Source organism: Pleurodeles waltl, chromosome 6 (assembly GCF_031143425.1).
Source record: "Pleurodeles waltl isolate 20211129_DDA chromosome 6, aPleWal1.hap1.20221129, whole genome shotgun sequence".
NCBI lineage: Eukaryota > Metazoa > Chordata > Amphibia > Caudata > Salamandridae > Pleurodeles > Pleurodeles waltl.
In genome coordinates this window covers 23,565,147-23,591,629 of record NC_090445.1, presented here as the reverse complement: position 1 = coordinate 23,591,629, position 26,483 = coordinate 23,565,147, and the positions used below count along the sequence as shown (strand labels likewise).

At 49.4% G+C, this 26,483-nt stretch overlaps 1 protein-coding gene across 1 annotated transcript in view; it reads right to left on the bottom strand.

The window, feature by feature from the left end:
* LAMC3 (laminin subunit gamma 3) overlaps positions 1-26,483 on the bottom strand; it is a 527,783-nt gene that overhangs the window by 145,839 nt on the left and 355,461 nt on the right. The window contains exons 17-21 of the mRNA XM_069237073.1: positions 24,734-24,912; positions 24,095-24,236; positions 18,907-19,109; positions 17,601-17,677; positions 14,122-14,262 (exon numbers count right to left, since the gene is read on the bottom strand). Coding sequence (XP_069093174.1) covers positions 14,122-14,262; positions 17,601-17,677; positions 18,907-19,109; positions 24,095-24,236; positions 24,734-24,912 — 742 coding nt within the window. The remainder of the gene's footprint in view (positions 1-14,121; positions 14,263-17,600; positions 17,678-18,906; positions 19,110-24,094; positions 24,237-24,733; positions 24,913-26,483) is intronic.

Here is a 26,483-nt window from a genome sequence, read left to right as displayed (position 1 = left end):
CTCTGCCTGGAGAAGAGCTGATAGCTGAGGAAGAAGTGCTGCCCTGCCTGTGACTGTGCTTTGTGGAGCTTTCCTGCAGTGCTGCTTCTGCCAGAGTAAGAGGGCAAAGACTGGACTTTGTGTGCCTTCAATCTTGTGAAGTAATCTCCAAGGGCTTGATTTAGAGCTTGCCTCCTGTTGTTTGAAGTCTCAGGGACAGCAAAGACTTCTCTCTGCCAGCACCTGGAGTCCCTGGAGAGACTCCCGCTCTGACAAGTGGTGCCCTATCCAGTCCCTGGGCCCTTGAAAGGAAAGCTGGTGGAAATTCAAGGAAATCGACTTCGGACGACTCCGGACTGACGCCGCTGCTGAATCCGGTGACGCCGCCTGCACCCGACGCCGTAACCTTCGCTGGAACGCGACACTCTTCGCAGGCCCGACGTCGATGCAGCCCCGCTCAAGTCTGCGACTCCGTGGAAGTCGCCGCACCACGTCGTGACCGATGCCGCTCGAAGTACGCGGATCCAACGTTTCGCACAGACGCCACTATCCCCGACTTCGCGCATCGGCTTGTTTTCACTCTTCACCAAAGGTACTGTACTTGGGGGTCTACACGACTCCGTGTCCGGCGCCGCTGGTGTCGGCTTGTTGGGAACGACTCCGTCACGACGCCGTGTTAATATCTCATCGAAGCATTTTTGTTTCTAAGCGCTATTTGTTCAGTTTAATCTTTAAAAATTCATAACTTCACTTGTGTCTGTTGGATTTTTGTCGTTTTGGTCTTCTTTTGTTTAGATAAATATTTCCTATTTTTCTAAACTGTTGTGTCATTTTGTAGTGTTTTCATTAAGTTACTGTGTGTGTTGGTACAAATACTTTACACCTAGCACTCTGAAGTTAAGCCTACTGCTCTGCCAAGCTACCAAGGGGGTAAGCAGGGGTTAGCTGAGGGTGATTCTCTTTTACCCTGACTAGAGTGAGGGTCCTTGCTTGAACAGGGGGTAACCTGACTGTCAACCAAAGACCCCATTTCTAACACTGTGAATTCCTCAAATGTAATCCCTGCCACCCAATCTCAAAAACACATCCCGGCCACGGAATCCCTCAAATGTAATCCCTGCCAATCCCTCAAACGTAATCCCAGTCACCCAATTTCACTCATACAATCCCACCACCCAATCCCACCAATACAATGAAATTTACCCAACCCACCCCCACAGACAATTCCAGCCACTCACTCCCAGGGACAATTCCACTCACTCACTCAGGCAATCCCAGCCACTGAATCCACCATCACAGTCTCTCCAGCACAACATCAGCCCTCAGCTTCTGAAAGGGCTGAATCTGAGTGTGAAAAGTCATAAAACACATTTTTAGGGTTTTTGCCACGGCACATCCTGGCTCGTAGGCTCTTGCCCAGGGCACCTACAGGAGACATTACTCTGTTTGCCCTCCAGTTTTGTAGCCAGGCACCAGAAATGTGACGATGTGGACGATTTGGGCCCACTTAGGGATCTATACGAGCAACTGATTGGAAGAGCTCAGAACTTGATAATAGTCGGTGGGGACTTTAATGTTTTGCTTAATCCCTCCTTAGACAGGTCTACCCCCAGACCAACTGTCAGTACGCTGAATATGAGAACCTGCTCGCATAACGTAATGGAAAATCTTGGTCTGATTTACCCTTGGCGTTATAGAATGCGACAGACTAAAGAGTTTACCTTCCTGAATAAGAAACTTGGGCATGCTTCCAGAATTTACTTTTTTCTGATAGATGAAAAACTTTGCAACGATTTAATGAGAATCTCCCACCAGCCTAGTCATCTCTCAGACCATTCAGCTGTTCAGCTAGTTATAAACCTTGTTGACTCTCGTAAACGTACTAAATGGACACTGTATGGCTCTCTCTTGGGGGAAGAAGAGATCACTTTAAAGTTGAAAGGAGACTCTAAGGAATTCTTTGAGATTAATTTAAGCTCCGCGTCAATAGCCTCGGTCTGGGAAGCGTTTAAGGCTTTTATTCGCGGAAAATCGATTAGCTATGCCGCCTTCAGAGCTAAGAGAACCAGAATAGAGTCTCTTAGGGATAAACTCTGCGCTTTGCAAGCCCAAAGTCGATCCTCTCAGGATGCAACAACGCACACAGACTTACAGCACCAAATTCAGGAAGTGCAAAATTCACTTGAGGTCTTTTTAGAATCAATTGTGAAAAGCAAATGGGAAGCTAGTAAACTGGCGCATTTTGAGTATGGTGAAGGCTGTGGCAATTTATTAGCATGGGAGATGAGGTCCGACAAGGTTAGGAATAGGATTAAAGAAATAATACTAGCTGAAACAGGCAGAACCTCCTCAGAAGACCATGATATCACCGGAGAATTTGTCAAGTTTTTTCTACACTATACAGAAATGACTTGGAGACCTCAGCAGCGGCAATTGAAAATTGGCTAAAAGGGGACACACTCCCCAGATTAGAACCAGCTAAAAATTTGAGCCTTAATCAATACTTGCTCCTTAGTGAGGTAGACAGTGTTATTATTGGCCTGAAAAATGGGAAGGCGTCTGGTCCAGATGGGCTACCGGCAGCAGTATACAAACTCTTGAGAGAAGAGCTTGCGCCTGTTCTAAGGCAGTTGATGAATTCGATCTTCATAGATTCTCTTCCGGTGCCACCCTCTTGGAATGAAGCTACCATAACCCTAATACTAAAGCCTCAGAAAGACCCCAGAAGATGGGAGTCTTACAGCCCCATTTCATTGCTCAACAATGTTTAAAACAATTTTGCCCAAATACTAATTTTGTGCAGCGCCTTAGGGAAACTAAGAAGCTACTCGGCCAATGGTCACATTTACGTCTTTCTATATCGGGCAGAACAAATCTAATAAAAATGGTGTTACTGCCAAAATTCTCATTTATCTTTAATGGTATCCCACTATCTTTGAAAACTGAATGGCTAAGGAAACTGCAGAGTGAATTAGTTAGTTTTATCTGGTCTCATAAAAACCACAGAATAGCTTGGAAAAAATTGAGGAAGAAAAAGCTAGATGGGGAATTGCACTTACGGATTTTCAGCTTTACTATTGGGCATTTCAGCTGAAAAATATCAGATCACTCCTCTCTAAGGAAAATCTAGCCCCTCGACTTCAGGCACTGACAGGGTGCTTCCGGGACCAGGGTACACAGTTTCTTTACAAATTTGGTTACCCCAGGTACTACAAAAAAGTTAGGCTAAAAGTTCTCTATAAGGCTTGCAGCATCTGGTATGCAATAGGAATGAGATTGGGCATTATAATGCACTGGCCCCAATCTGGAACTCTCCTGGTACCCCGATATGTCTCCAGGATGTATTAGCCAAGCCACTGATAGAGGGAGGAATCATGCAGTGGGGACAGCTAGTTAGTGAGGGCTCTGTTAGTTCCTGGGAATCTCTATCTGAAGCAACTAATGCTAAATTGTCTTGATTTAAATATGTGCAGATTAAAGCCTGGGCGCATGGGGAACCGGAGGCTGGGTGTTCCACGGCTTGGGAGAGGGAAATCACTGGCCCACAGTGCAAAAAAAAGGAGGTTCCAAAGTGGTACTGGGTACTCATACAAGCTGAAGATGCATCTTCTACCCCCTCTACAGAGGGATGGGACCTCGTTTTTCCTGCCCTAGACCTTATTTATTACTGGCGGGCCTCTATGAAGATTCTTTGGTCTGTGGTTAAACCTGCCCTCTTGCGGCAGAATCACCTGTTCACTGTATACCGGGCATACTGGACCTTCAAAGGGTTTACTAAAATAGCTATCCAAGCAAAGAGCAACTGCCCAAGGTGTGATTTAGAGGGAGCTGATGATATCCATTTTTGGTGGCAGTGTCCGGGGATATATACTTTTTGGAAACAAGTGGGCAAATCGATCCTGTCTATTATAAATAGGCGTAATGAGATAACTCTACCAATGGTTGTATTTGGGCTATATGAGGCTGCCGAGAGGAGTTTACCTGATAGATTGGAGAGACCGCTGAGCCATCTCTTTTTTTATCTGGTGTTGATAGCCCGGCGGGAAATATGCATTAAGTGGATCTCTAGTTTCCCCCCCACCCACAGGGATTGGCTGTTGGCAGCGAAGAGAATCTCTGACTTAGATTGCAGTAATGGTTCGGATAGGTGCCTTAGAATGTGGGAACCCTTTTTGGCTTTCTATAGAACCATCTCCTGCGGGCATCAGGATACTGTGAATTAATTAGACTCCACCCGATCTGACTCCCGAGATCTGATTCTGGTATGAGCCAATGATTAAGTCTTGAGACCGAACAGCTAGGAGGATGGGAGCGGACTAGTGCGGCCCCTCTCCCAAGGCTGATGGGGGCCGTTCGTTCCTTTAGTGTCACTGGAGCACTAGAGCCATCATCAAGGCTGGGCCACGTTGCGGCCTCTTGTCTGTCTTTTGTTACATATGAGGACTCAAACAAAAAAAGAAACTTACCCAACCCACTCCCACAGAAATCCCAGCCACTCACTCCCACGGACAATTCCACTCACTCACTCGGGCAATCCCAGCCACTGAATCCACCATCACAGTCCCTCCAGCACATCAGCCCTCAGCTTCTGAAAGGGCTGAATCTGAGTGTGAAAAGGCATAAAACACATATTCAGGGGTCCTGCCACTGCACATCCCGGCTCATAGGCACTTGCCCAGGGCACCTACAGGAGACAGTACTCTGTTTGCCCCCCAGCTCGGTGCCAGGCACCAGAAATGCATCCGGGGGGCTGAGGGACATGAGACTGAGGCCTCTGTCTCACTAATGAGGTCTCAGCTCGCACCCATTCCAGTACTCTCTCTGACACTCTCAAAGCTCACTGCAGAACTCTACAAACTCCATAATATATATAAATTAATAAAACAAAATTAAGGGGCCTAGCTTCAGGGTCTGTTTGGGGTGTGGCCCCCAAATAAATGCATTCTTGCCTTGTCAGTTGGGTCTGGGGTCTGCTATGTTGCAATTGGGTTTTTCACATCATCGTGATGTCACTGCCAGGTTTTGACGTGTTCATTTTTTTGATTGGGTCTTAACTATATATATAGTGAATGGTTTACCAAAAAAGTAGTAAATCTACACCCAGAGAAGTACTCCTTGAAGGGACGCCAATCCAGTTCGTTTTGCAATTCACAAATATTGGCAGTACTAGGCTTGGCAAGCATAATGGTGGTTCCTGTCAATGTAGGAATAGTTTTGCGGACAGCTCCTTCCAACATGGCAGCCGGTTGTCAAACTTTTCCAAAAGTATTTATTTTTTCAAAAATTAACTCCCAAGCGGGAGTTTGTTTTTGAAGAAAAAGAACAATGACCCCCCTGTACCATGGGAGTTTTCTCCTATGAGGATCTGACCGAGCACACTAAGGGAGTCATTATGAACTCGGTGGGAAAACCCACTGAGTTCGGCACCAGCGCGCAGAAGCCCCCGCAGGCCACATAATGTACATTCAGCTGTGCCGGCGGCGGAAACAGTGCTTCCATGTGGAGCCGGAGGCAATGTAGCAGTGCAGCGGGTGCAGCAGCACCCGTCGCGCATTTCACTGGCCGTAAATCGGGCAGTGAAATGCCCGACAGTGCTGTGCACGGGGGCTCCTGCACTGCCCATCCCCAGGGGGGCCCGAGGCACCCATTCCGCCAGCTTTTCCCTGACGGGGTAAACCACCAGGGAAAGGCTGGTGGAACCAGGAACATTATCCTGCAGGCAGCACTGCTTCCAGCGCTGCCCTGTCGGATATGTAACTCTGCCATCGACAGGCTGCCTGGCGGCGGAAGCCTGGCGGTGGCAGAGTTACAATAGTGTCGGTTCTGCCACGTATATTATATGGCGGTCTGGTCGCCATGTTCATAATGAGGGCCTAAATACGACTAACGATCGGATAGCTTACCTATGGCCTGACAGAGTAGGGGCCATCGGAAGAAGTTTTACACTAATGGGGTAAATTGTATTCCATCAGTGTAAAACGTGCTGGCTGCCTGACTCAAAATTGGGAGGGTGGACCTTGAATTTGGCGGACTGAGTTCTCTGTCACCGTTGCAACAGAGAATCTGTCCACCAAATTCTAAAGCAACCCCAGAGCAAACCTAATGGAAATCAGTACTGACCCTGCTCCTCCTGGGAACAGTCCATCCCGAATCTCGGTCATCTCATCCCCCATGTGACCCCCCCACCATGGCCCACTGTTTTTTTAGCTGAGACATTTGAGATTCACACCCCTCCCCCGGATTGTCACTGACCGAACTACATTCCTTACACAATCCCCAAAATGCAATCCAATAAAGGCAACTCTGCCAACAAGATGTCCAGTATACAGCCAGCCAGTGAGGAGCGAGCATCCGGACGTGGGCAGCAGGTGAGTTTCATATATATATATATATATATATATATATATATATATATATATATATATATATATATATATATAGCTATACAAGAAAGTGGCGCATCATAGATGATGCGCCACTTTTCTTGCGCCCCCCCCACCAGCACAGCACCTAACAACACCATGGTTGCGCTGTATTTACAATATGGCACACCATGGCGGTAGTTAGCACATTAGCATCAAAACATTATACGCTATTGTGGCTCTTTGCTACACTAGTGTCAAAAATGTTGACGCTAGTGCAGCAAAGCACAGGGATGCCCACTGAATACAATGGGTGCGTCATTTTAAAGCCTGCTCTGAGCAGGCATTAAAAATGCCGCAAAAAATGGCGCAGAGAAATTTAAATTTCCACTCGCAGTGAAATATAAATTTCATTGCCCCCTCCAGCTTCAGAACGCCCCCCATTGCATACATTATGCCTGGAGCAGGCATAATGTGGCACAAGGGGCTACAAAGTGGCACAATTTGTAAATATGGCACATCGGAGATGCCAACCTAATGCCACATTAGTGTAAAAAAAATTAAGCTACTGTGGTGCAAGGAGGCGCAAGGGACTTGTAAATATGCCCCATAGTCTCAAAGTGACCAATGAGAAGCGCGACCTCGGCCCTGTGTGGTGAACAGTGCAGCAGCCCCCTCTGCTCATACAGCCCTGTGCTCTCACTTATGAGCAGGAGTGTAAGGGGGGGCACCCACCAGGTACCCTGTCGAGAGGGCTTGGTCTCATAGATGTAGAAATTAAGGGCCAGATGTAGGAAGGAAGCAATTTGCGAGTTGCAAATTGCGAGTCCTTCCGACTCGCAATTTGCAACTCGCAAATTGCTATGCAGTACGGTGTCTCAGACACCGACTGCAACTCGCTATGGGGTCGCAATGACCCACCTCATGAATATTCATGAGGTGGGTCGCAAATTGCGGCCCCATAGCGAGTATAGGCACTCGCTAACATGGAGGCCTGCTGTAGTCAGCAGGCCTCCATGTTAGCGACCTGCTTTTCAATAAAGCAGTTTTTTTTTTTTTTGAAATGTAGCCCGTTTTCCCTAAGGGAAAACGAGCTGCATTTAAAAAAATCCGAAACCTTTTGTTTCGGTTTTTTCAGGGCAGGGAGTGGTCCCTTGGACCACTCCCTGCCCTGAAAAAATATTTTGGGGTCCGAAAAGTTTGCGAATGGGTTACCATCCACTTCAAGTGGATGGTAACTGCGACTCCATTTGCGACCGCATAAGCGGTCACAAATAGAATTGCATACCATTGCGAATCGCAAATAGGAAGGGAACACCCCTTCCTATTTGTGATTCGGAAATGCATTTTGCGAGTCGGTAACGACTCGCAAAATGCATTTCTGCATAGGAAACACGCATTTGCGAGTCGCAAATGGCAAATTTTGCCGCTTGCGACTCGCAAAGTGCTTCCTACATCTGGCCCTAAGATCTTTATGCAACATAGACCTTCTTGGGGCCTAATTATGAACTTTTTAGCATTACAAGTAAACTCCTTGATACACCATTGTCTTAGAATCCACATTGGTGTGACATCATCGAGTAAGGCTCCCGCGTGGTGTTGTAGAGGTTCTGCTAGACAATGACACTCTAGGTTAAATATATACATACATCAATCTTTATGGTAATAGAAAATATCTTTTTACATCTCTTTGTTAGGCTTCTTAGGGTCACACTAAAATGTTTTACCTGAAATCAGAAGTACTGCAGGTGGGTGACAATGTGAGTCTGACTTATACAGCTGAATGTATAGTGTCACATACATTAAGTCTGATTTACGTCAATCTTTCAGGTGTACTCGAGTATACACAGTAAAGCTGAGAATACCCAACTGGTTACCTGGCACGGTTAATGGTGCCCAGGTTAGTGAAACGCGTACACATTATTATAATTGAATATCAGACCTATGGTGTCATCATTTCTGCTGTAAATAGATGTCTTTACTAAGCACTTAGGATGCACTCAGAGATGATGACAGGTTGTGGTTCCTAAGAAGTTTCTTCAGATATTAGAAAAATCTCGCTCTTTACTGTGGACGATGCCTTTAATAATCAAATGATGAGAATTCTTCAAAATTCTATAACAGAGCCTGTCTCCAAGGAAGTTCCTGAGGCATTTAACTAAGTTTGTATAACTTTTAATAAAATACAATCAGTTCTATCATGAGCCCTCCCGCCCATTAGGAATGATTTATCCTTAGAATTTTGTGGCCACCTTTCCACGTCCAGCACTTGGATGCTACAACACAAGAGATGTATTGTTGCGTGAAAGATGTCTGTATTTTTTAAACATTTACAGTTATGGATTTGAATTTTGAATTTTGAATTTTGAATTTTGTATTTTGTATTTGTATTTATAAAGCGCATTCCGGCCGTAGCATCGAAGCGCTGAGAGGTGAGTAAAGCAAATGAATCCCTAAGAGGCCCATGGATCAGCTGGACAGCCAGGTTTTTAGCTGTTTCTGGAAAGGCAAGTGAGTGTATTCTTCCCTAATTGGCAGCGGGAGCGCATTCCAAGGCTCTGTCTCCCCATCTTGACTTTCGTCAGCGGGGAACTGAGATCAAAATAAGACTAGATGATCTGAGCGGCCACTGCAGGGATGAACAAAGGTATTTACAGTCCTTCGAGTGAAGAGCTTTGTGTGAGAGGCAGAGTGTCTTAAAAATGATGCACTTTTTCACAGGTAGCCAGTGCAGCTGCCTCAGGTTGCTACCGGCAGATGCTGAGCGCGGGAGATCCAATATGACGCGAGCAGCGGTGTTCTGAATCAGTTGTAACCTACATAGGGACCCTTTGCTAATGCTTCGCATCAGGGCACTGCAGTAATCCAGTTTGGAGGTGACTAAGGCCAGAATCACAGAGATTCTAAGGGCCAGATGTAGCAAAGGTTTTTACCCATTCTGTGTCTAAGGGAAAAAGTGTTCGTACATACGGCCCTAAGTTCCTTCTGAAGAAAAGGAAGGATTTTCCTGAGAGTTTTCATAGTCCAGTAACAGGTTTTGACTGTGTAATTCACCTGTTACTCAAAACATATTGTTATCAAATAAGATGCCAAGGTTTCTGGCCATATGAGTAGGAACTAGCAAATCACTGCATGACTGCGGCCATCAGATGGAGGTCCATAAGGCGTTATCTAAGCCAAAGAAGAGAATATCTGTTTTTTCGCCATTCGTTTTGAGCCAATTATGGCCCATCCACTTGCTAATCTCACTCATACAGTTGTGGAATCGATCTGCCACCTCCTCCCAATTCCTGTTGACAGGGATGAGGAGCTGAGTATCATCAGCATCGGAAGCCGCTTAAAGCCGAAGGAGCGGACCAGTCTTGCCAGCGGGGCAACATACAGGTTAAACAGAGTGGAACTAAGAGAAGACCCTTGTGGAACCCCACAGGGGAGTTGAAACAGGGCAGCCCTGAAATCGCCACAGCTTACCGTGATAGATCTAGCCAACAGACTAATTCTAGGATATCCAGGGCCTTATCTCTGACTTCAGCTCGGTAAAGTCGCTGGATCATCAATTGCGGGGAGATGGTATCAAACGCCGCTGAAAGATCTAGCAGAACTAGAATGGCGCCCTCCCCCTGATCCACCCGTCTCCGGATAATGTCAGTTGTAGAGATGAGTGTGGGTTTCGTGCTGTGTGCTTTGCGGAACCCATGTTGGGAAGGGTCAAGGACGCCAGTGGCCTGCAAGAAGCCAGCCAGTTCAATGTTTAGGTGTTTCTCCAAGATTTTGGCCCCGGAGTAGGTAGAAAGGATGTGGGGTGAGGATTCTTCAGGTCATTTGGTGCACTGCCTGGCTTTTTTTTAAGCGGAATCACAATGGACTCCTTCCAGGAGGGAGGGAAACTCCCCTCCTTCAGGATTTCATGGTAGACGGGTTCTAGAGCGGCCGAGACCAGGTCAGGGGCAAGCTTCAGTATCTTAGGAGGGCAAGGGTCATTAGGAGACCCTGACTTAAACCGGACAACAGTTCTTTGATCCTGTTTGCCTGTAAAGGTTGGAATCTTTGGAGCTCCCTCGAGGCCCCAAGGCTCAGATCAACAAGAGGCTGCAAGAAGTTTGCGTGGATCTGGAGTATTTTAGGGCCGTATTTATTGGCCCCTAGCTCCAGATGCTCCTGTCGCGCTAAGCACAGTGCTGTATTTACAAGGTGGCGTTTAGCCACTTTTTGTGGCCTAATGCCACCTTGTTAATACGGCCCCTTCCCACACAACACTATGGGGGTCATTCCGACCCTGGCGGTCCATGACCGCCAGGGCGGAGGGCAGCGGAAGCACCGCCAACAGGCTGGCGGTGCTTCCTGGGCTATTCTGACCGTGGCGGTAAAGCCGCGGTCAGAAAAGGGGTTCCGGCAGTTTCCCGCCGGTTTTCCCCTGGCCCAGGGAATCCGCCCGCCGCCATGGGGATTCCGACCCCCTTCCCGCCAGCCTGTTTCTGGCTGTTTTCACTGCCAGAACCAGGATGGCGGGAACGGGTGTCGGGGGGCCCCTGGGGGCCCCTGCACTGCCCATGCCACTGGCATGGGCAGTGCAGGGGCCCCCTAAGAGGGCCCCATACAGATTTTCACTGTCTGCTTTGCAGACAGTGAAAATCACGACGGTTGCCACTGCACCCGTCGCACCCCTGCAACTCCGCCAGCTCCATTCGGAGCCGGCTTCCTCGTTGCAGGGGCTTTCCCGCTGGGCCGGCGGGCGGCCTTTTGGCGGTCGCCCGCCGGCCCAGCGGGAAAGTTGGAATGGCCGCTGCGGTCTTTTGACCGCGGTGCGGTCATTCGGCGGTAACCGCATGGCGAGCGCGGTCAGAATGACCGCCTATGTGTGGAAGGGGCATGCAATGGGTGTTGCTGTGGGCGTGCCACAGCAACACCCATTGCATTTTGACACTGCCTCAGATTTATGAAAAATCGCAAACCTGAGGCAGCGCCAAAATCTAACGCCTCCCCCAGGGGTGGTGTTAGCAGGGCGCAGCGAGGAGGAATGCTTTTATTCCTCCTTGTTTTTGTTTTTTTCTAAGCGTGCTGCATTCTGCTGCACGCACAGAAAAAGTAAAATGCCAGAAATGATTGTTTATGTGCAGGAAGGTGTCCTTTGGTGCACATAAACAATCATTTGAAAATGACTCTTTGGCACTTCTGTGTGTGTTGCATTGTGCAGCGCTCACAGAAGTGCTGATGCGCCATTAGTGATTGTTTATGTGCAGCAAGGGACACCTTCCCGCACATAAACAATCGCACCCCTCAACGCAGACATCCTTGCAGGACGGAGCAAGGATGCCTGCGCTGGCAGCTAAATTTAGCGCCAGCGCAGGGTGAAACGCAGGGGTGCGTCGTATTCCCTTAAATATGGCGCATCCGTGCGTTTGTAAAATGACGCAGCGCGGAGCTGCCAAGTTTTGCGCAGCACCGCAGTGCGTAACTTTTTTAAAAATCTGGATCTTAGTTTTAGAGAAGTTGGGGTCCCTTTGGCAAAAAGTAGACAAATTCTCCAATTCCGGGGGCGAGGTAGGGGAGGTCCAAGAGCGGACCACCTTCAAGAGTTCCCCGGGTGCGTAGTCCGCTTCCTTAATTTTACAAGAAAAATGCTCGGATTTAGCTTTATGAGCTGTGAGTTGTAGTCCTCTGATGGTAGTCCGCTCACTGGAGTAGCAACGAGTGTGCTGGGTGCACAAGGATTGTGTGAATGCTCGACAATATCACAAGAAGACAATATTACTGGAACTCTTCTTATAGCAAGGTTCCTGGTTTTGTACTTTTTGACTAAAGAGCGACCCAAGAGAACACAGTGGGTCATTCACCCGCGGATCTTGCGCTGGGAGCTGAGGGGGCACATGAGGTTGTGTCACCGGGGATTTGTGGGGCAGATTATGTTATGAACTACCTCAAGAGTGCGGAAAATAAAATACCGAGCTGCAGCTGTGATTGTAACCGGACCCCTGACAACATGGCGGGGCTGGGAACCCACAGGATGTAATAGGAGACCAAGCCCCGCCCCGTCTCTGCAGGGGGGGGGGCTCCCCCAAATAAAGCCTGGAGGGATAACAGGGTCAGTGGTGCGGGCATCCATTTCACAGGACAGCGATTCACAGCTCTAGACTTGTCGGAAAAGGGATCAGGGTTTACCGCGAAATGTGATCATTGATATCAGAAAGCTTTAAGGCCTGCCCTGCACCCAGGAGCCGTAATTCTCTGTTGTAATAAAGCACATAACCTTCAAAACATTGGATTACAGTGGACAGTCATTTCTGATAGCTATTACAGATCTCAGTCCCCAGTGCCAACCCCTCACACCCCTTTCACCATACACCTCTCCTGTTACAGCACACAGTCCCTGGTCTTCCCTCACACTCCCTTCACCCATACACCTCACCTGTTACAGCTCACAGGCCCTGGTCCCCTCACACTCCCTTCACCCATACACCTCTCCTGTTACACCTCACAGTCCCTGGTCCCCCTCACACTCCCTTCACCCATATACCCCTCCTGTTACAGCTCACAGTCCCTGGTCCTCCCTCACACTCCCTTCACCCATACACCCCTCCTGTTACAGCTCACAGTCCCTGGTCCTCCCTCACACTCCCTTCACCCATACACCCCTCCTGTTACAGCACACAGTCCCTGGTCTTCCCTCACACTCCCTTCACCCATACACCTCACCTGTTACAGCTCACAGGCCCTGGTCCCCTCACACTCCCTTCACCCATACACCTCTCCTGTTACACCTCACAGTCCCTGGTCCCCCTCACACTCCCTTCACCCATATACCCCTCCTGTTACAGCTCACAGTCCCTGGTCCTCCCTCACACTCCCTTCACCCATACACCCCTCCTGTTACAGCTCACAGTCCCTGGTCCTCCCTCACACTCCCTTCACCCATACACCCCTCCTGTTACAGCACACAGTCCCTGGTCTTCCCTCACACTCCCTTCACCCATACACCTCACCTGTTACAGCTCACAGGCCCTGGTCCCCTCACACTCCCTTCACCCATACACCTCTCCTGTTACACCTCACAGTCCCTGGTCCCCCTCACACTCCCTTCACCCATATACCCCTCCTGTTACAGCTCACAGTCCCTGGTCCTCCCTCACACTCCCTTCACCCATACACCCCTCCTGTTACAGCTCACAGGCCCAGGTCCCCTCACACTCCCTTCACCCATACACCTCTCCTGTTACAGCTCACAGTCCCCAGAACCATCCTCTCACACTCCCTTCACCCATACACCTCCGCTGTTACAGCTCACAGGCCCTGGTCTCCCCTCATACTCCCTTCACCCATACACCTCTCCTGTTACACCTCACAGTCCCTGGTACCCCTCACACTCCCTTCACCCATACAGCTCTCCTGTTACAGCTCACAGTCCCTGGTCCCCTCACACTCCCTTCACCCATACACCTCTCCTGTTACAGCTCACAGTCCCTGGTCCCCCTTCACACCCCTTTCATCCATACACCTCTCCTGTTACAGCTCACAGGCACTGGTCCCCCTCACACTCCTTTCATCCATACATCTCTCCTGTTACAGCTCACATTACCCAGAACCATCCTCTCACACTCCCTTCACCCACACACCTCCCCTGTTACAGCTCACAGTCCCTGGTCCCCCCTCACACTCCCTTCATCCATACACCTCTCCTGTCACAGCTCACAGTCCCTGTTCCCCCCTCACGCTCCCTTCACCCATACAGCTCACCGGTCACAGCCCACCCAAGTCCCCCTCACTCCCTCAGCCATGGCCTTACCTCTCCTCCAGCTCCTCGCTGCCCTGCTGACTCCTCTGCTCATCCTCCTCCAGGGCTCTGCTCAGCAGCTCATGGCTGGTGTTGGAGGCCAGGAGGGCCTGAGAGGCTGCTGCTGCCACCTCAGCAGCTACATCCCTATGTCTGAAAGACAAAGTGGCTGTTGGTGTGGCGTGACTCACCAGAAGAAAGCGCAAGAACTCACTGAGCGGGGGACCCTTTCTGAGGGCCCAGGAAGGGCCACTACCTGAGGGTGCATGCAACAGGACACCACGCGTGGTGAAGGGGATTAAGCCTGCAAAACACACAGGAAGGGACACCACCAGAGGGTGCATGCAACAGGACACAACATGTAGTGATGGAGATAAAGCCTGAAAAACACCCAGGAAGGTCCACCACCTGAGGGTGCATGCAACAAGACACCACACGTGGTGAAGGGGATCAAGCCTGCAAAACACCCAGGAAAGGGACACCACCTGAGGGTACATGCAACAGGACACAACATGTAGTGATGGAGATAAAGCCTGAAAAACACCCAGGAAGGGCCACCACCAAAGGGTGCACTCTACATGACACCATGCGCAGTGATGAGGTCAAGTCTGCAAAAAACCCAGGAAGGGCCACCACCAAAGGGTGCACTCTACATGACACCATGCGCAGTGATGAGGTCAAGTCTGCAAGAAACCCAGGAAGGGCCACCACCAAAGGGTGCACGCTACATGACATCATGCGTAGTGATGAGGTCAAGTCTGCAAAAAGCCCAGGAAGGGCCACCACCTGAGGGTGCATGCAACAAGCCACCACACGTGGTAATGGGGATGAAGCCTGCAAAACACCCAGGAAAGGACAGCATCTGAGGGTGCATGCAACAAGACACCATGCGTGGTGATGGGGGTCAAGCCTGCAAAACACCCAGAAAGGGACACCACAAGAGGGTGCATGAAACAAGCCACCACATGTGGTAATGGGGATCAAGCCTGCAAAACACCCAGGAAAGGACAGCATCTGAGGGTGCATGCAACAAGACACCATGCGTGGTGATGGGGATCAAGCCTGCAAGGCACCCAGGAAGGGAGGCATCTGAGGGGTCATGTAACAAGGCACCACACATGGTGATGAGGCTCAAGCCTGCAAAACACCCAGAAAGGGACACCACAAGAGAGTGCATGCAACAGGACACCACGCGAGGTGCTTGAGGGTCAAGTCTGCAAAACACCATGGAAGGGACACCACCTGAGGGTTCATGCTACAAGACACCACGCGAGGTGCATGAGGGTCAAGTCTGCAACACACCCAGGAAGGGCCACCATCAGGGGGTTCATGCAAGAAGACACCACACATGGTGATGAGGCTCAAGCCTGCAAAACACCCAGAAAGGGACACCACAAGAGAGTGCATGCAACGGACACCACACGAGGTGCTTGAGGGTCAAGTCTGCAAAACACCAGGGAAGGGACACCACCTGAGGGTTCATGCTACAAGAAACCACGCGAGGTGCATGAGGGTCAAGTCCGCAACACACCCAGGAAGAGCCACCATCAGGGGGTTCATGCAACAAGACACCACAAGTACTGATGGGGGTCAAGTATGCCAGAATAGACACCAACTGAGGGTTCATGCTACAAGAACCCCCACACGTAGTGATGGGGTTCAAGCCTGCAAAACACCCAGGAAGGGACACCACCAGAGGGTTCATGTGCAAAGACACCGCTCATAGTGATGGGATCAAGCCTGCAAAACACCCAGGGTGGGACATCACCAGAAGATCCTACAGAGCCCAAAGAAGTGCATCAAAGCCAATAAGGCTGGCCACATCAAGCTAGTGTAATAGTTTGTTTTAGGTCTGTATAATATACTTGTAGAGGCTCGCAGCCAGCAGTCTTCATCCATTGGTTTGTTATTATGTCATTCAAATTTGTATTCCGCCATTACAGCACACAGCATGGGGCAATGGGTCAGTCATCTTCAGCCATTGGCTAACTTCACCGTGAGTGATGGCATTGTTTATCTTTTCACCAGCAGCCCAACTGCACCCAAAGTAGTTCCCTTAAGTGCCATGGACGACTATTGCAATGTGTGCACTTTGAGACCAAAAATGTTTTTGCTTCCAGCCAATGCTTTTGTAGACTGATAGGATCCTGCACCTTCCCAAACAATGATGTTTTGGAAAAAACATGAAAAAACAAGCACTGACAAAGCAGAGTTGGCAGCCAATGCCAGACATATTGGCTTTGTCAAAGCTTGTTTTATTTTTAGGTCTACTGTTTTTGTTTGATTTTACTAGAGTTATATGTATCATATAATTAATTATAGGGGCTTTTAAATAGCAGTCTTCATTCATTCATCTCTTATTGTGTCACTCAAGTTTTTCTTCTGCCCACTACAGCATGCAACGTGGGGTAGTGGGTCAGCCCACTTCAGCCAGGCTGACTGCCCTGTAAGTGACAGCAGTTTCTCCTTCACAAGGAAAACATCCACACACAAAGTAGTCTCCTTCAGTGCCTGGAACTAGTACCGCAATGTGTGCTTTTAGAGATTGAAATATGTTTTTACTTTTAACCACTGTTATTTTTTTTTGGGCCCAGCAACTTCCCCTGCAATAAAGTTTTTCAAAAACGGTGACAAAACAAAATAACCATTGACAAAGCGAAAAGGCTGGCAACCAAGACCAGACCTACTGGTTTTGCCAATGATTGTTTTTATTACAAACATGGGCTCTAAAAATAAATAGAAGAAAAATGAAGGGGAAATGCAGAAAGTGGAAAACATATGATTGCAATAAATTTTACATTAGAAAAAGAACTATCCCATATAATTTGAATGGACAGTATGGAAGCTTTTTACGAGGTTGGTGTACTTATAACAGGAAAATAAACCAGTTTCGTCTTTGTATGATTGACTTTGAATTAGCATAATATGATGTAACAGGTTAAACAAACAATGATGTCAACAAAACATGAAACAAGATAAAAAAGACAACATTGGCAACACAAGTCCTGGCACCGAAACACATCTTTTTAGGCATATGTGCCATATGAAGAGGCGAAACGCCATCAGTTATGGTGCAAGAGAGCCAATGGCTGATGTGGGCTGACTCACTGCTCCATCCTGTATGTTGTGGAGGCGGGAGCACAATGTGATTAGCATTTGAACGGACCAATGGGTGTAGAGGGATGACCCAAAGCCCCTCTAAATGTAGGTGTTTGCTATGATTTTCAAGGTGTGGTCTGGCTTGGAAGTTTAGGCCCGCTCATAAGGGGTTAGGGCCTTATTTAGGGTTAGGGGGCTGGGATTACTCCATCACAAACGTGACAGATATCCCGCCCGCAGCATTAGGATGCCTTTACACTGCTTTCAGGCCTAGTCCTCGGACCAAAGGTGAATATCAAACAGTGGAAAACCCCCACCCACAGGGAGAAGCGGATTTTCTACTTTTTTCATGAATCCGGCCACTGGACATTGAAATCTGCAGCTGACCCCACCTTTCTGCCACGCTTCTGAATTCAGTGGCCAGGCGGCTCCAGTCAGACGGGATGTCCACGGTATCACGGGGGAAAACCTGAAAGAAATACATGATGGAATCAGTTTATGGTGTGGAAAAACATGGAGTGGTGGAGCGGATTGCACCTGAGGGGTATGTGTACATTGGTGTTGGGGCGGGGCGATGGTTTGTATGACTGCATGTGATGGTGTGCACTGCTGTAGATGGAAGGGAATGCACCACTGCACACTAGGGCCTAGATTTACTAAGCGTTTGCGTTGCCCTTGTGTCGCGCAAGGCAACGAACGGCAAAGGCTTATTTGGAATTTACAAAGCAACACATGGACTGATTTGAACCACCTTGCATGGGTTTGCAAAGACATATAAAACAATGCAGCTGCTAGTGCTGTGTTGGGTCACATTTCAATTTGGGTGGCATTCCACGGGCGGGGCGCGGGCATTCCCATGCATCCACCTATGGATTTTGCGCATTCCCTGATTTACTAAAGCAGGTAAACTTGGGAGTGCATCCCCACAGGGGCCTAATGAGAAGACCCATCTTAATTTCTGTTATTTCCTCATTCTATGTATGCTGAATTCTGCAATAGAAAGGATTGTTTGGTGCACTAAGGGTCCTTTGCTGCACAAAAACAGTCCCGCCTGTAACGCATGGCGCAAGGGTGCTAGCTTCACACAGTGCGCCAGTGCAAGGAGAGAGCAGAGATGCTACATACCTTTGTAAAAATGCAGCATTTCTGCTCTCTCCTTTTCACACAATGCATTGCAGCAGTTCTGCTTGCTGCCCTGTGCTGCATGAAAGATTACTATATATGCCTCTAGAAGTGTATACCAAGCTGAGCCAATATTGTATCATCACACGATGAGCGGGCCGCACTGCACATGGTTGCGCGGTGTGCCACCACCCGTGTGGCTTTTGATTATTGCAAATGCATGGGCAGGTATGCATCATTGCAGATTGTGAATGGAGGGGCGGTGCACCACAGCTTTAGAGGAAGGCCAGTACCATTGTATCAGGTGGTGATATCTCCTCCATTGCACAGGTAAGGTGTGCACAGTTACACACAGTGGGGATGTGTACCCTTTTAAGTGCGTACTACTGATAGCACTGTACTATTGCACATGGTATGGGTGTGCGCCGCTGTACTATGGGATACATAACATAAAGGATATGGGAGATCATGCAATTTTACAAGATGTGGAGGCGTGTAATCTTGTTTGGGGGTGTATACCCCTGCACAGTGAGTAATGCACTCTTGCACATGGAATGCAGGCTTGCAGATATTCACCATTGTACGAAGCATGCCAGCTGCCAGCCCTGCCTCTGTCCGCACTGATGCTATGGTGACGTCCAGCTCTGACAGCATGGTGCAGCTCTTCTCCTCCAGGGGACCGGTGCAGCTGATGTTGACACTGTCCAACAGCTGCTCCCAGGCACTAGACACCGAGTTCTCCAGCTGACCAATGTACTCCAGGAATACGTCCCTTGCTTCTGTCAGTGTCCAGCGTGCAGGTGATGCAAGGAGGAAAGAACAGACATGCAACTTTAATAATCAATTGTCCATGTCTATGGGAGATGGAGCAGAACTCATGCCCAAGTCAGGAACAAGGTGTTTTGGAGCCTTAAGCAAAATGACAGTATACAATTTGGATACAGCCCTCAACTAGCAACAATAATATTTCTGAGGTCTTCCGCTGCCCTCCAGTGGCCCCTTGTGGTGGTGCGGTAAGGCAGCTTACAGTGGTGGCAATGCCCATGCTAAACAGGTAATGGTACATCTTGTTGCAAAAGTGTTCTGTGGGGTACAGCCGCTTTGATGAAACTTAACTGTTATTTGGCACTTGCAGTCTTCTGTACTGACCGGTTGTCGTCAGTACACAGACACCCAAGCTCCTCTGTCTGAACAGGATCAGCATCTCTGAAAGCCAAGAACCCCGGGACAAAGCAGGTTTTTTCTGGGGGTGCTCTCATACCTACATATCTCCCTCCCTCTTACCTGTATTGGCACCTTGCAGCATGTGGGGGTGGGGTCTTGGTGCCTACCCTCCCCCCTCACTCTTACCTGTATTGTCACCTTGCATCGGGTGGGGGCGGGGTCTTGGTGCCTACCCTCCCCCCTCACTCTTTCCTGTATTGTCACCTTGCACAGATGGGGGCGGGGTCTCGCTGCCTACCCTCCCCTCACTCTTACCTGTATTGTCACCTTGCGCAGGTGGGGGCGGGGTCTTGCTGTCTACCCACTTCCCTCACTCTTACCTGTATTGTCACCTTGCATCAGGCGGGGGTGGGGTCTTACTGCCTACCCACCTGCCTCATTCTTACCTGTATTGTCACCTTGCATCAGGTGGGGGCGGGGTCTTGGTGCCTACCCACCTCCCTCCCTCTTACCTGTATTAACACCTTGCAGAGGTGGGGGCGGGGTCTTGGTGCCTACCCTCCCCCTCACTCTTACCTGTATTGTCACCTTGCATCAGGCGGGGGTGGGGCCTTACTGCCTACCCATCTGCCTCATTCTTACCTGTATTGTCACCTAGCAGAAGGTGGGGGCGGGGTCTTACTGCCTACCCACCTCCCTCACTCTTACCTGTATTTTCAACTTGCAGTAGGTGGGGGGGCAGGGACTTGGTGCCTAACCACCTCCCTCACTCTTACCTGTATTGTCACCTTGCACAGGTGGGGGTGGGGTCTTACTGCCTACCCACCTGTCTCATTCTTACCTGTATTGTCACCTTGCATCAGGTGGGGGCGCGGTCTTGCTACCAACTCTATTCCTCACTGGGGGTCCTGCGCTGCCCCATGGTGAGCGGAGGAGTCAGGTAAGCACCAGACCGAGGCTCTGGCCAACTCAGAGTGAACCAGCCTGGACCACAGAGGAAACACTGACCCTGGAAGGACCCCTCACTCTCTGGAAGCAGAGAGGCAGATCTGCCTGTTCCACCTCAGAATTAACAAGTAGGACATTTTGGGATACTGCACGAGATGGTAACAATAGATGGAGCACTGGGCAAAGCGGACTAGGTCCAGTTGTAGACTGGATACTGGGGTTAGCCCCAGGGGCCCTGCCATAGTGGGTGGACAGCACCCGGGGCAGAAGGATGGAACAGGTCTGATTCTGAGACCCAGAAATAGACCAGTTTTCTGGTCGCTCCTTTACAAATCCCTGTATCTTCACATTTAGACTTCATTGGGGAACATTTTCTACCTAGAGGTTGAATGCTGCAGCTCAGAATCTTGCTGAAAAACAAAGACAAAAGTCCTAAATCTTGCACTTGTCTCTGCTGCTGGGATATATATCTTTGTGCCAGAAACACCTCCAGAAACACTTCTCTGAAGGGTATGTGTTAGTGGAGGTGGGACAGAACTGGTTCAAAGCATGGATCCTCACAGAGAGATCTGCAGGTTGTTGCCTCAGCATGCAACACATGACAATCATGCATGTACACTGAGGGCTTCCTGTGTCACAGAATGTGACCCAAGGCTGGGCTCTGTGGGCTGGATGGGCACATCACATGCACACTCTTTATGTAAGCATGACCACCACCAGCTCCCTGGGCTGTGGAGGACTGACACTGCTTGCAGATATAACTTAGAAATGTAGTGCAGACCACTAGCACACTCAGAGACACCTGATAGAGAGAGGTGCCCACTGACCTCTCTTGTGTTTTTTCAACAGCCCTGCCAGTCCCCTGCAACCAGATCCTTTCCGCTTTCCAAGTATATGAAATATGGATGATGTGTTTGTGTGTAATCCCTTCATGTGCAGAAATGTGTGCATAGAGGCTGTGCATTATTTTGGCTATGGCCATAAGGGAATCCCCTGCACTGGTGTGGGCCTAAGATAGAGGGGGGAAGAGGGCCCAAGAGTGCAAGGTTAACTGCAGATCTTCTCTTGTGCACACCTGAGGTCCTCTGAAGTGGACCAGGCTCTGTAGTGTGGTAGGGAGTACACAGAGGATCCCTTTGGTAAGTAGGGAAACCCCTTGTGCCCTCGTTACTTCATTGTTTCATAGTTTCCTTGAAAGAGTTTATGAGGTGGTTGAGTTGAGACACTCCCCCCTCTTCTGTGCCTCTGCTTTAGGTTTCCCCTGAAAGGAGACCCCAAACTCCATGCCAGCTTCCTTCTCAGAACCGAAGACACAGATCATGGCTGGGCCTGTCTGGGAGGAGATGGGCACTGGGAAGAGATGGGCAGAAACTGCCTAAAACCGGTCAAGAGCTGACTGCTGGAATATACGAACCCTGTCTGTAACTTCAGTTTGGGGACGGACAGAAACCTCAGCCGGTGTGCCAAGAATCCTGGGTCCCACACCAGCGATGACCGATAAATTCTTTGGTGCTCCAGGGCAGGGGTTTCTACTGCAGGTTCCCCTTCGCAGGTCCCGGACCAGTGATCTGGGTAGTTCTACAGTCTGCAAGGAGAAGATGCCCGGGGCCCTGTCTTGAAAAAAGGAGCTGTCTAACTACTCAGTAAGGAGCATTGAAGAAGCCTTTATATGAGGAAGATGGTGCCTAGAAGAGAGGGGCAGTGGAGAAGGTGAGGCGGCTTCTCCAGTCAAGAGAAGCTAGTGCCCAGAAGTGAGAGATGCTGGTTGTCTCACAACTGCATTCAACAGTTTCAAGTAAGTGACCTGTGGCAAGGAGGAAGGTGTCACCTGTCTATGGAAGAGGGCAATGATCAATGCTAGAAAATCACCACTGAGGGTGGACTCCTAGCTTTGCCTTGTGTTTGGGTCCTAGGAAAATCCGGAGAAGCAGGACCCACCAGACCACGAGTAGCTCTTTTTGTGCACAGGTGCTCCCCTATCGCTACTGCTGCTGCCGACACTCACCTGATGGACATGTGGAGGCGCAAACACCGCAACCTCAATAATGTCAGCTGGACCAGGGCGGAGAGCAGACAATCCCCGCTTGGTGGTCCATGCAAGGAGCTCACACCCATGACCGGCACTGCCCACTGACAAGTGCAGGCCAACATCTCAAGCACATGGCTGGGTACTGTCATTTCAGAAGGGAGAGGATCCATTACCCCTCTGAACTTAAATGCATCCAATTCCAGGAGGCAGCCAGCTTAAGTGAGGGGAAACCACCGGCATAGCTTTGCCTGGGTCTCCCTCCTGAGGGCTAAAAGTCCATGTGCACATTATTGATTAGACTCTGTGGAGTAGCAGAGGCTGTTCCACTCTATCCCCCCACCTAGCTACTATGTGACCCATACATATATGATACCAGTCCAACATGTCAAGCGCCTTCTGGGTTTTGTGTAGAGGATTGTTTTGTAAGTACATTTATTTTCCTTCTTAAGCAAAAGCACTGGGTGGACATTGATTTATTGATTCCTGTTAGACAGTCCAATCAGTCTGCAGTCTCTGCCCTACTCCACTTCCCTGATATTTACTAGCTTTCTAATGATGGAAGGATGCCGCGCCAGGGGAGAGTAGGGCAGGAATCAGCCATCTGAGTCCAGTCTGGGATCTCGAAGGTAACCCACAGTAATACCCTCACCCGTACAGCTGTAGCAAAGATGAGCAATGGGGCCGGGAGTGCCTGTCCACTCCATCATCCCAAATCCAGGCGTGGGCAGAATGTGAGTGAGATATGGCATCCCCTAGCACCATTTTCTAACTCGGGCAGTCAGGGGTGGTCACGAGCGGTCGTGGTCAGAGGGCTACTTCTCTAGTAGGTTTGCTGCCGCATGAGTAGATTTTCTACTCGAGCAGAATAAACTCGAATGGCAGCTCACTTTTACACACTGCATGGTACCTTTCGTGCTGATTTTACAGTGCTGCTTGCAATACTGGTCTGAAACGCAGCCCGACATGCATAGTTCCATCCAATGGCAGAACTCCTCGGAATCTCTCAAAGTTTCATGTATGTAAGTTTTATGTAACTCTGCAGAATTCCACAGAGTGAAACTCAGTGAGTTCCGCCCACCCCTACCCAAATCCACACATGAGCACATGTGCATACAACACATGTTTATCCAGGACTCATCCGAGCTTACAGCCCTTCAGGACTCAGCAATCCAGTATATTATCACACAATAATAATCATCAAAGGCACCACTACCACCTGAAGTCTAGTAAGCCCCCCTCATATAGATATTTGGAATCTAAGAACAGTCATGCTCAATGTCAAAGGTGAGTGACCATCAGAGTGGTCAAAAATGTCCCTTACTAGTCAGTAAAATGGCAATACATCAGGAACCATGTTCAAGGGCTGGCTAGTTGACTGACAGGCAGGCTAGCTGGTGACCTGTTGCCCACTTACCTAGCTCATGGCCACCTTTCTAACCTTGCAGCTGATGGGTCACTGACCTTGTCTTCTGCCCTTGAGTCACATTCTTTGCATTTTGACAGGGAGCTCCCTGGCTGCCCTTGAGCCTGCTTGTTGCACCCTTAACTGCACGCCTGACCATGCAGCCATTGGGTTCTAGGTGGCCTAGCCCCCATCTCCCAGCTCTTGGCCATGATTCTCACCTTGCAGCTGGTGACTCCTTGTTAGAGCATCCCCACGGGAGGCGTCTTTCTGGACCCAGTGATATCCGTAGGCTGAAATGGTGCACTCCGTCTCTGACCACCACGTCTCCATCTCCTCCAGCGCTGTCCTCAGCTTGTTGGCCTGGAGTAGAGTAAAGGACCATGAGAGGGATCTGGGAGAGGCAGAATGGCACTGATTTGTCTGCGAGAGATTCTATCCTGTAGATGGCTGGCAGAGAGCCATGAGAGGGGCATGGCGTGGAGGTCCCTGAGAGTGATTCTTGCAAAGATCTTGACCAGAGAGGGCAACTTGGTATGGAGCTGACTGAGATGGAACACTGAGGGAGTAGTTGAGAGCGAGTGTGCAGAGGGTCAGTGAGAGGCTGGCATGCCGCGCTATAAGGCAGAGTGGCAAGAAGTTTGATAAAAGAGGGAATCATCCACTTTACAGACTTGAACTTGGGGGGCACCATAATAGCCCAAAGTAGGGGGCAGTGAATTAGGAGTAGGAGAAATCTGCATCATGAACAACGTCTGCTGAAATAGGTCTATGGTCAGAGACCCTTCATTTGATAACAGAGGTGAGGTACCTGTCCAGACGAACCCCCCTCCCACAGGTGGCCCAATGGAGCATCCTACCTCCTCTTTCACCAGTGAGTAGCAGGTGGGACACTCCTCGCAGTCCGCTCTCTCCGGGCTGTAGAAGAAGTTCTGCTGGCACTGGTCACACTTGTAGCCCACAAAGCCACGTCTGCAGGTGCATGTGCCATTCTCGTAGCACTGCGGGGAGACGGAGCCCAGCGGGGAGCAGTTACAGGCTAGAAAAGAGAGGAGGTAAAAGGAAACGAGAGGGAAGGCGGACGAAACACAGAAAGACCCATCAGGATATTTATATTGTTTTATGCAGCACGTTCTGCAGGTGGCAGTTCATTTATATCTGATGCAAGGGAGGCTATATATATATATATATATATATATATATATATATATATATATAAATATATAGTACCCATTGGCGTTCACCACTGGGTAGTTATAGTGAACTCAGCATTTTCATAGAAAATGAGTTTTCTGTTGCTAATAACTTTAGCACTGTTTGACATATCTTCACAAAACGTTTCAAAAAGTGCTATTGTTTAACCTGTTTGTGCATGAAAGGTTTGGGGGTGATCTGTCAAGGGTGGGCAGAGAAAAAAGAGGGTCCGGAAATGCAAAATCGCCATGCATTTGCCACAGACTTCTTTAAGAGGTGCTACTGCAAAAACTGCTAAATGGAATCACACCAATTTGGGCAGAAAGGAAGATTGTGCTTTTTGTGATTTGGTGTAAAACCGTTCAGTAGGTTTTGAGAAATTAAGATTAAAAAATATTTGTATATCTGGATGGTTGGGTCCACAAGAGGCTCGCAAAAGTCTTGTGGGAGCCAAATTTAAAAATAGAGCGTTCTGACTCACCCAGTGAGCTTTGTGTCCCTTTGGACATCTTCATCCTGTAGGAGTCAGACTCCGGCATTATCGGACTCCGGAGGTTAGTTCCCTGTCCAGATTATTATTTTTTTTTTAAAAAGATATAAGGGAGCCGTGCAGGGTTACCTTGCCCCATTAATCCCCATAGGGGGACCTAGAGAGACACCCTGGGGCCAAAATGAAAAAACAATTGGCGGATTTTGCTGCGATCCTGCGCGAGTCCTGCGGGTTTATGACAAAGAAAACAACTAAATGTATGCTGCCATATTAATAAAAAAATATATATATATGTATGGGAGGGTGGCATCAGTAGTACCCCCCTCCCCAGCCCATTTAGGGCCCAGGGGGACCACATTCCCCAGGGCCGGGTATATTTGAGGGGAGGCGGTACACAGCCTCCTTCCCTGCACCATTCTTGGCCCCGGGGATCCCATCCTCTGAGCCGGCTCACTTGCTCTGTCACTGGGAGCCCACCACCGGGACACAGTGGTTTACCTGCCCACACTGTCCTGGGTTGGGAAATGCGTTTTTGCTCCTGTCTGGTGGGAGCATATTCAAATCTCTTGCAAAATGGGAGCAAACACAAACTCTGCTCCCAGCGGGCAGGAGCTTTAAGAATGCATCCGCTGGCTGGGAGCAGATTTGTGATGTTTCCCTGCTCACCCTGACACAGCCAGGGAAAAAGAACACCAGCCTGCTTCTGCCTGGAGGGAGCAACATAAATAGCTGCTCCCTCTGTTCTGGAGCAATGCCGGCTCCCGCACTATGGGGCTGAGAGGGCCATGAAGCCCCCCTGCGGTCCCAACCATGTGCTTGGGAGAGGCGGACGGGGGCCCACTAGGGCACCCCTTATTTCAAATGGAGTTCCCAGGGGATGGGGTCCCTGTGGGCCAAAATAGGTTGGGTAGGGGCTTGCACGATGC